General features: G+C 40.8%; 1 protein-coding gene across 1 annotated transcript; it reads right to left on the bottom strand.

Annotated features, from left to right (window-relative positions):
• Positions 1 to 4,260: 4,260 nt before the first annotated feature.
• phf6 (PHD finger protein 6) lies at positions 4,261 to 11,849 on the bottom strand. Its single transcript, XM_082547565.1, has 11 exons — positions 11,684 to 11,849; positions 9,673 to 9,836; positions 9,258 to 9,359; positions 7,782 to 7,915; positions 7,568 to 7,614; positions 7,195 to 7,355; positions 6,952 to 7,095; positions 6,764 to 6,868; positions 6,539 to 6,672; positions 5,208 to 5,334; positions 4,261 to 5,110 (listed from the first exon to the last, which is right to left on the bottom strand). Exons 2-10 carry the CDS (start codon positions 9,808 to 9,810, stop codon positions 5,208 to 5,210), a joined length of 1,092 nt encoding a protein of 363 aa, XP_082403691.1. The 5' UTR covers positions 9,811 to 9,836; positions 11,684 to 11,849; the 3' UTR covers positions 4,261 to 5,110.
• Positions 11,850 to 12,677: the final 828 nt, after the last annotated feature.

Below are 12,677 nucleotides of genomic sequence, written 5' to 3'. Positions count from 1 at the left end.
TTTAAGACCTTGTGAGGAGCAGGATTTTGAATTCTGGATTTAACAGGAAGCCAATGAAGGGAAGCCAATACAGGAGAAATATGCTCTCTCTTTCTAGTCCCTGTCAGCACTCTTGCTGCAGCATTTTGGATTAACTGAAGGCTTTTCAGGGAGTTTTTAGGACTTCCTGATAATAATGAATTGCAGTAGTCCAGCCTGGAAGTAATAAATGCATGAACTAGTTTTTCAGCGTCACTCTGAGACAGGATATTTCTAACTTTAGAGATGTTGCACAAATGGAAGAAAGCAGTCTTACATATTTGTTTAATATGTTCGTTGAAGGACATGTCCTGGTCAAAAATTACTCCAAGGTTCCTCACAGCATTACTGGAGGCCAATGTAATGCCATCCAGAGTAAGAATCTGGTTAGATACCATATTTCTAAGATTTTCAGGGCCGAGTACAATAACCTCAGTTTGATCTGAATTAAGAAGCAGGTTTCACAAATCACCTCTAACACTCGACTCCACCCACTCCTACCCTGCATGCACTCTGTTCTTCACCTCTTCTCTGCATGAGTGGGAGGCAGGTATAAACACGTGCATTGCTTTGACTTACGTTCATTCTTCTCCTCTCCAGTATAAACCTGCACCTCTTCAGGCTCTCCTCCACCCACCTTCTACTCTCACTATGGATTTGTATTCTCTGTGAAAATCATAGTCCGTGCAGACTCCTGCCTGACTGCATCTGTCTTCAGTACAAACAAGTAGGGGTCAGAGCTGATAATTGATTTAATCTCACCTCCCCACCTTGAACCCATCTGTCCTACTGCACAGCTCACAACCGTCTTACTGTCCTCATACATGCCCTGCACCAGCCCTACATACTTCTCTGCCACTCTGGAATTCCTCACTGCACGCAGCAGTTCTATACTAAGAAAAAATGCAGTTTTATGCTGCAACTCCCCAAATGCACCCCCTGAAAGACATCTTTACCTAAGAATTATTTATTGGTGGCACTGCACTTAATTGGTTTAGGTCTTATTTGTCAAATAGAACTTTCTCTGTCAGCCTTCTCGGTTACGAATCGTCTTCTGCTCCTCTGTCATGCGGTGTCCCACAGGGCTCAATTTTAGGGCCACTGCTCTTTTTACTGTATCTATTGCCTCTGGGTTCCATCCTTAGAAGGCATGGGATCTCATTTCATTGTTATGCCGATGACTACCAAATTTATTTGCCATTAAAGTACAAGGATGGCATCTCCATAAAACCTCTTTTGACATGTCTAGATGACATTAAAGCTTGGTCGGCTCTAAACTTTTTAAATTTTAATTAAAAGAAAACAGAAGTGTTGGTGTTTGGACCCAGTGGTCCTTGCGAGTGGTCCTCTGTAGATTTGGGACTCCTGGAAGTCTATTTTAAACCTTACTGACCTTGGTTTTAAGTTGGACAGTGATTTTAAATTGGACAACCAAATCAGAGCAGTGGTGAAGTCCAGTTTTTATCATTTAAGGCGACTGGCAAGAGTAAAATCTTTTCTTTCGAGGCAGCACCTTGAAACAGTGATCCATGCTTTTATTTCTTCCTGCCTGGACTACTGTAACTCACTTTATGTGGGGGTCAGTCAGTCATTGCTCTCATGTCTGCAGCTTGTTCAAAATGCTGTTGTGATTTATGGTGACAACCGAACAAAACACCCATTGTTGTGTTACATTATTGTGAAACCTGTTTTTATGTGTAAGTCACAATGTCTGCACACCCTAAAATTCTGTATATAAGAATATAATGACAGGTCAAAATGTAAGTGGGAAGTAGTTGAGAATTACAGACATATTAAAACCGTTTCTTTCCGTGGTCATTTTGTCACAATGATGGAAGAAATCCTATAGTCACTTGTTGACTTTCACTATAATACTACAACTCAGTTTATTAAAGACCCATCAATGATTTTCTTAGGAACAAGTGTACATGACGGTTCTTCTGAATTAATTAGATCTTATAGTAAAGTAGTACAGCCACAAACTGAGAGAATACAACTGTGTTCATTTTTCATACAGTTATGTCTGATGGTATATGGAGGGTGATGTGACTTTGGCTCTGTACGCGAACGTAATAGATTTTCCAATGAAGGAACTGAGATGCATTGGAAGCATAGCCTTTTGCTAAAACGTATTACATTTACCACAGTCCTCAATCAGCAGTGTCTGGAAATTATGACCACCATCAAAGAACGTGTGCAGCCTTTACTGAAGCTGTGTTCAGTTGTTTGTTTCAGCGTTTAGTTTCAAGTGAACTACAGCTGGATTGGGCTGAGATTCATTGCAGAAATTCTTGTGTTGCTTTTTCATGATATTTTAAGTCACTGTCCATCTTTTCTGCAAACTACTGCCCAATAACCTTTGCTGAATTTGTCTATATTTGAGCAGACAGCTCAGGACTGATCAGGCTGCTTCTAACTTCTGTCAGATCATCAGTAAACACCACAGACCCAATCCATTAGAAGCCATCATGCTCATTCCTCACACTGCCATCATTTCTCTGTCCATTCCCTTACAGGCTGATTTGAGTTTCATTTGTGCTGTTTCAGAGCTGTTTGGGCGTCTTTAGTTGTTGTTTTTTTAGCCAAGTTTAATCTGGCTTTTCTAATCCTCAGACTGATGATTTGTTTGTAACTTGTGGCGAACACTGTGGATTTCCACTCATGGCAGTCTGTCTTTATGATACACTTTCCTCGTAGACACCGTTCTTTACTTGGCTTCCTATCAGGGGTTTTTATTTTCCATGGAAATGATCTTGTAATCACTCATTACTGGGTTCTTCAACAAGATTCAACAAGCAGCTGGAAACATTTCTTGAGAGATTTTGGTCCATGTTGACATGACGACAACACTGCTGCTGCAAATTTGTCAGTGGTGAATCTCTGAATGGTGTGAATCTCTGTTCCATCACACCCCAAAGGTGCTCTACTGGATTGATATCTGACTGCTATGGAGGCCATTTGCCTACAGTGAGCTCATTTTCATGTTCAAGAAACCAGTTAAAGCTTTGAGTTTTGTGACACGGTGTAATATCCTGCTGGAAACAGCCATCAGAAAAAGGCTACACTGTGCTCATAAAGAGATGCACAAGGTCTGCAATAATAGTAAGGTGGGCTGTGGCATTTAAATGATGCTCAGTTGGTACTAAGATGCCCACATTGTTACACCCTTACCCTGAACCGCTGTTACAAGGCAGGATGAATTCATGTTGGTTACACTAAACTCGGACCCTTCCAACAGATCGTCACAGCAGAAATCAACTCATCAGATCAGGCAACATTTTTCCAAACTTCAGTCCAATTTTGGCGAGTCCATGTGAAGTGTAACGTCAGATTTGTGTTCTTAGCTGGTGTGGGATTCTGCTGCTGTAGCACATCTGCAATCAGCTCAAAGTAGTCTGACCTCTTGCATCAACACAGCATTTTTGCCAAGAGAACTGACTTTTTTTTTCTTCCCCTTTTATGTCCTATTCACTGTAAACCTGAGAGATGCTTGTGTGAGAAAGTCCCAATAAATGAGCAGATTTTGAAAATACTCAGATCAGCCTGTCTGGCACTGAGAACCACACCATGTTTCAAGTCACTTTAATCACTTTTCTTCTGATAATTAGTTTGAACATCAGCAGATTGTCTCAACCATGTTGGCATGCCTAAATACACTGGCAAAGTTACTGCCTGTGATTGGTGATCTAGATATTTATGTTGAGCAGTCGAACAGGTGTACCTGTTGGCCTGTGAGTAATAGGCTATTGTAGCATAATGATGGCTATATTTCACTTGCACTGATGACTTTTTCAGCTCATGTTGATCCCAGAAACAACTCCAAATACAACAGCCCTTTCAGCAGCCTAACCTATGTAATCAGGGGACAGTCTGTGGAACAGCTTTGAATCAACAGTACAATAACTTTTGGCCTTTTGAAAAAGAGTGCACATCAATACAGCGTTTTTGGCAAATAGCTAAAGCAACAAATGTTGCATCACTCTGTAACAACATACAGGCCTGACTGTACCTGCATGTTCTCACAGCTAGCGTGTCACATTTAAACTTTTAAAACTCACTTTTGTATTTCTTTTGCCTCCTTTCTGGGTTGTTTTTGTTTTTTTCCTTTTTTCTCGTTGCTTGTTTGGTAAATAATAAGAGAGGAAAACCCTCACTTTTAATACTCTAACAGGCCACGTGTAGGGCTTCTAGTCTCTACTACCCTTAAGACTCACTTTTAAAACAAAAACTCGATTCACTCAGTAAAAGTGTAAAATAAAAATATTTTCTATTCCAATCATTCATGGATACATTTGTAGAGATACAAGTAACAGTACATCAAACAAAGTCAAGCCAACTCCTCTAAAGGGCTCTACTTGGCCCTTTAGCAGCTAAATAAAAAATGCCACCTTTAACAGTGGGAAAATCCAAGTGCATGCTGGCAAAACTTGTAATTGTGACTGTCTGAAATCCAGATATTCAAAAGTACTCATGATGATAATACAGTAGCAAAATATTACATATCAAGAAAGAAAGGCTAACATGAAAAGAGTATTCTTAAGACGCGATTACAGAAACAAGGTAATCAAACTGCACAACGTCATCGACACTAGTAACAAACAGACCCCTCTTAAAAGTGAGTCCTTTAGAAGCTAGGGAAGAGGAAACAACGCTTTGACGTTCAACAAGTGTGGGTCATGTCATTTGTGGCAACATGGGCAGTGAGTGACAATCAGAAGATCAGTTCATCATCTCCTTTCCCCGACATTAACATGTAGTTTTCAAAATTGGTTCAATAGCTGAAACTTGGGGAAGTCTTGGCTTGTTATGATGCTTTTGCAGTCCAGTGCACTGCCGAGTACCACCGGTCATCCTGTTCAACTCTTAAAAAAAGGGTTTCATGAAGAAGACATCTGGTGCACACTGGGGGCATCCTGTCCACGTGAAACACTTTGGGAGCTTGTAGACCACAACTTTGTGAGTAGGCTAAGGTTTAGTATAAAGAAAGGAAAAAAAAGAAAAGAAAAAGAATCTCTCTCCGAGGTCTTGCGCTCTTCGGGTTTTCTTCCTACGTCACACCGACTGGGCCAAACCTGTTAAAACTGAACCCACCCTAAAAAGCAAAAATCATAAGGAAAGTTTGGTTAATGATGGCAATCGGACATTTTTACACTAATTCTTTGTGCACAACCAGAGGAGCAGTTACGTACTTAGTTGCCATTCACTTGTGTTGGTGTTCCTGCGTGGTGGATTGCTGCCCTCTCTCTACTGCGATTCTCTCGTTCCTCATCCTCTTCATCTCTCTCCTCATTGCCACTGTGGTTCTTACAGTATAGCCTTAAAAAACAAAAAACACAAACAGTGTTTGTAAGTTATGGAAATGTGTTTGTTTTTTTAAGTGATGAATAACTCAGGAAAGTGGAAAACCACAGAGTGAGTGCTGAACACGCCGCCAACACTATGCTGATTTCATTACTGCAGAGCTCCAAACTTCCTCTCCCATTAACATCATCACAAACACTGTGGACACAAACACTGGGAGCTTCATAGCAGCTCCTGTAGGTGTAATGTGTAGATAGAGCAGTGCTTTGGTCCATATAATGTAGCAATCTCAGCTGCAAACCATGCACACCATTTATCAAACCTTAAAAAAGGACCATGTTGCTGTATTTTAGCCTTAAGTCTTTAGTGTTTAATGGTTTGCAACCTCTGTCATGCTAACACTGCACTCTTCACCTCTGCTGGAGAGGAGAAAAATGAGGAGTCATTCAAAACAGCATGTGAATGGTGTTTATCAGAACAACCTGCATGAGCTCCAAAAAAACTGTAATGAATCATATTAACTTTTTTTTTTCCAGGCTGACTGATAACAAACTCAGAAATTAGCCACCTGGCAACAGCCGCTTTGCTAACTGCATTGCAGAACCGGGGCAGCCTGCCAGCAGCTGACTGTCGTGGCTTGTTGCTCCTCAAATCGACCCTAACACAACTATCAAGGCACTCCGTCTGGCAGACCATCGGGTATGTACTGAACATCGTGAAAGAGGTGACTGTGTGCATCCTGCTGGATCAAAAGATGCATCTTCCTGAAACACACACTTGTACTGAACGAGCAACAAAAACACTTTAAGGAGAAATAAGCAAGGAAGGAATTCTCCTTTCACGATACACTCGATGCTTTGTGACAACACTAAAAAATTAATAAAAAGTCTTAAGAGCACAATTTTTCTACCTCACTTCCATAGTCGTGATCACAAAATTGGGGCCGGGATTACGATAAACATAATATATACCAGAAGGTGTTCTTATTCAAATCCCTGCACATCACTGAGACAACCATTAATTATCTTTGTGATCCAGTATTCACGTCAGTAACTGAGTTACAAAATAATTGCAATGCTCTTGATGATCACACATAAAAACAAGTAATTGTGTGTTAACAATTACTGTCACTATAATGAGACCACAACTGTGCAATAAATATATAATTAAGCAGTTTAGGACACAAAAACAGAAGATAAAATAGAGAAGTTTTGCTCACTTGTAAATGCCACGCGCCATGTTTTCAATATACTTGGCTTTGTCCTGCAGGCCGCAGTGGTAGTGGTAGGTCTTCACACATGCTTTGATTTCACACCCAATGGTAGCACCCAACTGAGTACACAGCGTGCATTTCTGGGGGGGAAAAACCCAACACAATCCACAACTCTGTCAAAACGAATTTTAGATGCAAAACTTTAAACTGCTATTTGTTTCGTGTCCCCACCATTCTTTTGCCTCTTTTGATTTCCTGGATGACAGTTTTCACATCAAAGTTTCCAAATTCGGCCCGTGACGTGGTGGTCAGCTGTACCGTCCCCGATGAAAAAAGCTGAAACAGATCAGAGATTAAATGCAGGCCGGCGGTACTTTAAAAGCACATCCACAGATTACCCTCCGAACGGGAATTCTCACCATGCACTTGTAGTGTGCGGCCACTTTTTTGGAGTTATCCGTATGAAGCATGCCTCTTGTTTCATTCTCTTCCTCACCAGCATGGCAAAAGCCGCAGCGCTGGCCGCTGTCTCCAGGGCTGGTCCGGAGAGGTGACCTGTCCCGCTAAATAAACAAAAAGGGCACATCAGCTAAAATTCACACCCAGCACAGACACCATTCAAGGGAATCTCGTATTGTTTTATGGACTGAGCGCTGCCGTACGTGAGAGGAGCTCTCCTCATCTGCAGCCTGTGACGAGGTAGAGCGTGTGTCTTCTGACTGGCCGCGAGATCCCGCCTTGGCTCTCCCCTTCTCGAACCTTCCCCTGCCCCTGCTTTGTGGAGGCGACGAGTCTGAATCCTCGGCCACAGCTCCCTCTTCATCTAATGACAAAGAAATAAATCGGGTTTCACAAATTTCAGCTTCACAACAACACAAAGACACATGCAAGTGGAAGTGTTTTGACAATAAAACAGATTACAGTTTTAAATCAGAATACTGCTAACAATGGCTGTTGTTGCACAGGTTCAATGATAAATGTCACAGGCTTGTGGTTAAGTAGTAGCAGTGTAACTGATGTTAAAGTAAACTTTACCTTGAATGCCATCCTGGGAAGCATCCCTGTGTTTGCGGCAGTAAACGCTACAATCAGAAATAAAAGAGTTCAGTTAAAAGACGCCAGGACTGAATATGAGTGACAAATGGTTGAGATTAATGACCAGCTGTGCAGCTATAGTTAATAAATGCCTGGGTGTATGACTGTTTATTGTACAGTAATGCTCAGCAGAATCCAAATGTAAGAGTCTTACAGGTAAATCCCTTGCGAGGGATTCTCTTTGATCTGGGCTTTGTCCTTAACAGCACAGTAATAGTGATACGTCCTCCGGCACGTCTTCACATCGCAACCGATGGTCGCACCCGGTCGGTGACAAGAAGAACACATCTACAACAACAGCAGATGCAGCGACATTATTTTGTACGCCGATTCAAAACAGTCATCCATTAGTAACGCATTCATACGTGGATCTGAGAAATGATCGCTCCAAGTATTATGGGTCTGGTGTGTCATATGAAAATATTAAAAACATGTCCCAGTGGGACACCGCTGATTGATTCAAGAGAAGAACAAATTAAAATCAGCAGGGAAGGTTAAACCAAAAGGAAAACAATGTGATACAATTTAAAAGAAAACCAGCACAGGAAGCTTAGAGCGGCTGATAACATACCGTCTGTAGATGAACACTGAACTGATCAGAGAGCGTTATTTTTAAAAACTGATGAATATTTTTAATTATTTTTTCCCCAAAATGTAAGGATGCTTTGTTGTTTATGATCATACACCAAATGTGTAGTTACTGGTCAAATAGGACCTGCCTTTTAAAGGAAGGGATTTAACGTTTTATAGGCAGAAATATGAGCCGATTCATCAACATAATATCCAAAAGATGAATCAGTGACAATCTGCAGAAAGGTTTGGGAAACAAATTAAAATGTTTGCAAACGCACAACTTTAAAGGCTACATTTTTTACTCTTTACTAAGTGATGATGTAACAAAAACAATTATTAAATAAGTCAAATACAACATGTGCAACTTATTAATGCACAGCTCTGCAGATCAATTCTCATTTTGAAATAAGCTGCATTTCAGTGTGACACCCCTCTCACACTTATATACAGGAAATACAGAATAGTGCAAGCACACACTTACAGACCACTGCAGTGCATCCCATTAGCATTCAGTGGCACACTGACACACACACAACCAGTTTTGAAAGCATCCTGGAAAAGCCATCTTTTTATTTAACAGTGTGTCAGATTGAGGCAAGAAGAACCAGCAGCTTTAGATCTTTTATTGGATGAGAACAGCTGACATTTCCCACTTAAAGATGCCAAGAAAGAGGATATAATGTAATAATAGTAGCTGGTATCAACCCCAGTCCTCTGTAGCAAACTTGCATAGTTACATAAACACACACACACAGCTTAAAAGGTGAGACACCATTATTATAATGATGATGATGATTATAGCAAAAGCAGTAAAAACTATGAGTACATTTTGGCATTAGTAACTATTACTTAGAAGCAGGCATTGTACAGCCACAGATGTGCAATTTCCTCAAAGAGAAATGCGCTCAGGGTCATTCCCTTGAATGATTCCACGACTGCTTTCAGATGCTAAACAGTCTCTGAACTGAAAATTTGGGCCTTTAACACTAATTTGGCAGCGGTGCTAACCCATGGATGCAGCCTATCTGCTGACCTGAGCACAACAGTAGGTACTCACCAGTTTATTTCCCCTCTTGATCTCTTTTTTCACATCCTCAATGGAAAATCCTCCAATGTTTTCACTGTCTGAATGTGATGTGACGAGGGCTGAAGAGAAAAGCTGAAGAGGACAGAAAAAGAAGCAATAAAATAATGAGAAATTTATTTACGTAGCATTAATATAAGGATGAATTTGATATACAGAACATCTCTGGGATTATTTCTCTTAACTATTGCTGATGTACAGTTTTCCACAAAGGCATTAGATCATTTATGGGAGAAGAATCATTTCATTTCACAACTGCATGAAGAAATAAAAACAAAAACAGACGTGAGCTGTTCACTATTCTGCTCATGTGGCAGAGGGCTGCAAAGTAGGCAGCTTGGATGACGGATCCCGGGCTGAAAAACTGAGAACAACGCGGCTTCCTCACCATGCACTTATGGTGGGCTGCCACCTTCTGGCTGTCAGACATCAGCAGCTGCCCACACTCCTTGTCCCGGTTGGTTCTGCAGAAGGCACATTTGGGTAGCCGTGCTGCTGCTGCGGCTCCTTTCCTCTGTCCTGACATGGCCAAAGGCTTTTTTGTTTGTGAATCTAATTTAGAAAAGGAAAAAAAAAAAAAAAGTAAGAAAAACAAGATAAATTTCACTTGCAAAAGCTTGTAGACTCTTTTAGCAGGGATGGAATCAAAGGAAATGTTCACTATGATGCATTGGTCTACATGGAGTTTAATCACCGCTCATAAACTAGAAACTACAAGACAGTAGATACTCACCGCTAACGTAGGCAAAGAGTGAGTGATGAATAGAAACATCACTTACAGTTTGGATATTTAAGCATAAACCACGTTCTTGGACTCACACACCCCCAACCCCACGCCCTCACTTAAGTGAAATAACACATAAGTTGCTTTGGAAATGAGCCACGAGAAACTCTTTTCCAGAAACAGCAGGAAACAAAAACTTTCAACTACTCGCAGACAAGTAACTTCAAAACAGAGGGGGAAAGTCACAACAGAGCAGCTCGTGCCTGCTTTAAGTGCTGCTTGGCAAAGCCAGGAATGGATCACACATTTTTTTTTTTTTTGGGGGGGGGATTTCCCATTTCACTTCAGTTTTTCCAACTTCAGAATCTCATAAAGTTTATTCTAACAGAGCATGTGGGGGTTTTTTTTCTAGATGCTGAATGGAGAGGGAAAAAAAGTAACAACCACCTACAGTTTTTGTGTGAAGAAGGCAGTCAAATATAAAATCCTGTTGTAAAGTGTCATGGCTGAAGGCCATATTGTGAGGATACAGGGAACCTTTACCAGTCATCCAAAGCCTAGATAAGATTAAAAAGGAAGGGAAATCAGCAGAAGCTGGTGGAGCACATCTGATGCAACCCGGAGTACTTTTAATTATAATGTCCTCCATAGCAGTTTTATTTGTGATGACTAGTTAGTACACAGGCATTACCTGGAGTTTGAATGATTTCAAGGTTCATATTGTTTTTGATTCAATGCCAGCTAAATTTTAAATGCACATCTTATTTATGTATTAATCTAAATTTTATTAAAATTCAAACAAATCCGTTAGTGTATTCTTCAGAGTGCATAGGTGGATCAAACCCCCAAACGCGTGCTGTTATTCTCACATAGTCCGCTGTCATAGTGCTCTGCACACATTCTTTAAAGGAAAATAACCCAAAAAGCAAAGGAAAACTTAAAAGATATAATCAATCCACAAACGAAACTGGGTGATTTTATGTAGATATTAGAGAAAGAAAGAAAAAGAATCACAATAGCAGTACGCTGCGACGCCTTGATAGAGCCATTACAGCCATGACAGCAGGGCCAGGATTTCACTGCGGCGGCTCCAGCAACAGAGCTCAGCGTGCAAACACACAATACTGGCCGAGCAAATAACACCAAAAAGACTATATTTCAACATCTGCTGCTCTCTGAATCGCTCTCACATCACAATCTTGCACTACAAGACGATAGTTGTGGGGGGATTTTTGACGAGAAGGGGCGAAACATAAGAAGCGACTGAAATTGCTCCCACAAACTTTTGAATTAAAGGGGGTGTGTGACTCTTTCTCCACCAAACTAGTTATAACTGAAAACATTTTTACTACGAACATCTCAGCGCCGCGAAATGTTCCTCCCAAGGCCTTTTCATGCAGAGAAATAAAGGTCGGTTGCAGGAAAATGTGACTCTTCGACATTATGATTTCACTGGAAGTCGAAAAACTGCGAATATTTCCCTTTAAATGTGGGAAATTATCATGACAGGCGCGGGTCTTTGCGAACCGTTTCGAAGTAAAGAGCGCCATACGTGATGTATCCCTGTGAAAAGCGAGCAGCTCGGCTTGTACGCAAGCAATACGGCCTGAAACGACAACAGGCCATAAAACACAGCGGGTATCATCCAGCCGTGGATTCACAGCTCGTAGCTTACCTGTTAATGTAATCTTATCGCGCCGAAACGCTACAAAAGAAGGAAAAGTGCTCCGGCCAGCGGCTGTGTTTCTTTCCGTCCTTCAGAAGTGATCGTGTGCTTTTCGCAATAGCACCAAGCTAGCTAAAATGTCCACGGCGCTAGGACTTCCGGGTCTGGCTTTCACAATAAAAGTCATGACGACAAACTTACGTGTCAGGCGTAAAAAAAAAAGCAAAACTATTTTTTAAAAAAGACCTAAATGAAATGGCTTTAATGAAGTGTATCTTTCCTAAAAGCAGAGCAGAACAATGGCCGGACATGCAGGTTTAGTAAAAGCTAGTACTGATTTTAATTTAAATATAAGTTGTTGCTGCTGTTATAGCTAAAATCAGCCCATGTTGTCATGTTTTGGGGATTTTTGTTTTAAATTATCAAAAATAAAGGTCTCTTCTAAGAAAAAATCCATTTGATTTAATTTATTTTCTTTCATGTTGTAATATTGCTACAAAGATAAGTGTGTCTAAACCTTGTACGTTATCACATTTTTATCACATATCATCGGGCCACATGAGACCATCAAAGAAGGACTTGTAAATAAATGCCATTTACACTGTGTAATGTAATGTAATTACAGATGGATCTAAGTTTGGTCCCCGTGACACACATTAAAAGATAGATAGATAGATCAACCTCCTCATCATACAAAACAGTTGTCTTAATAATACTGTCTGTTTTGTGGCCCGTTTGAGTTTGCTGGGTATATGCAGAGTCAGGTATTTGACTATGGTCACCACAGCTTTTCCTCTAATGAGGACAACTGAAGGATGTGAGGTCTCCTCCTACCACCACAATCTCTTTTATGTTCCCCAAATTTCCCACAAATTGTTTGCATCACACCAGCCAACAAGTTCTTCCACGTCTCTCCTCTACATTGACTCATCATTAATTGCAACAGCTGCATCATCTGTAAAAGTCACAATATGATTGCCCGGATACTTTGCTGAGCAATCAC

The sequence above is a fragment of the Aulonocara stuartgranti genome (assembly GCF_965226115.1).
Source record: "Aulonocara stuartgranti genome assembly, chromosome: 2".
In the NCBI taxonomy this organism is placed as follows: Eukaryota; Metazoa; Chordata; class Actinopteri; order Cichliformes; family Cichlidae; genus Aulonocara; species Aulonocara stuartgranti.
Note: the sequence above shows the minus strand (reverse complement) of the source record. Positions and strands in the feature narration are given on the sequence as shown.

Excerpts from the sequence above, each read along its gene's own strand:
- phf6 (XM_082547565.1), bottom strand. The coding sequence starts at position 9,810 with ATGTCAGGACAGAGGAAAGGAGCCGCAGCAGCAGCACGGCTACCCAAA. Across the intron at positions 9,360-9,672 it reads CAGCCCACCATAAGTGCATG|CTTTTCTCTTCAGCCCTCGT; the intron begins GTGAGGAAGCCG and ends TGTCCTCTTCAG. Across the intron at positions 5,335-6,538 it reads ATGGCGCGTGGCATTTACAA|GCTATACTGTAAGAACCACA; the intron begins GTGAGCAAAACT and ends TTGTTTTTTAAG.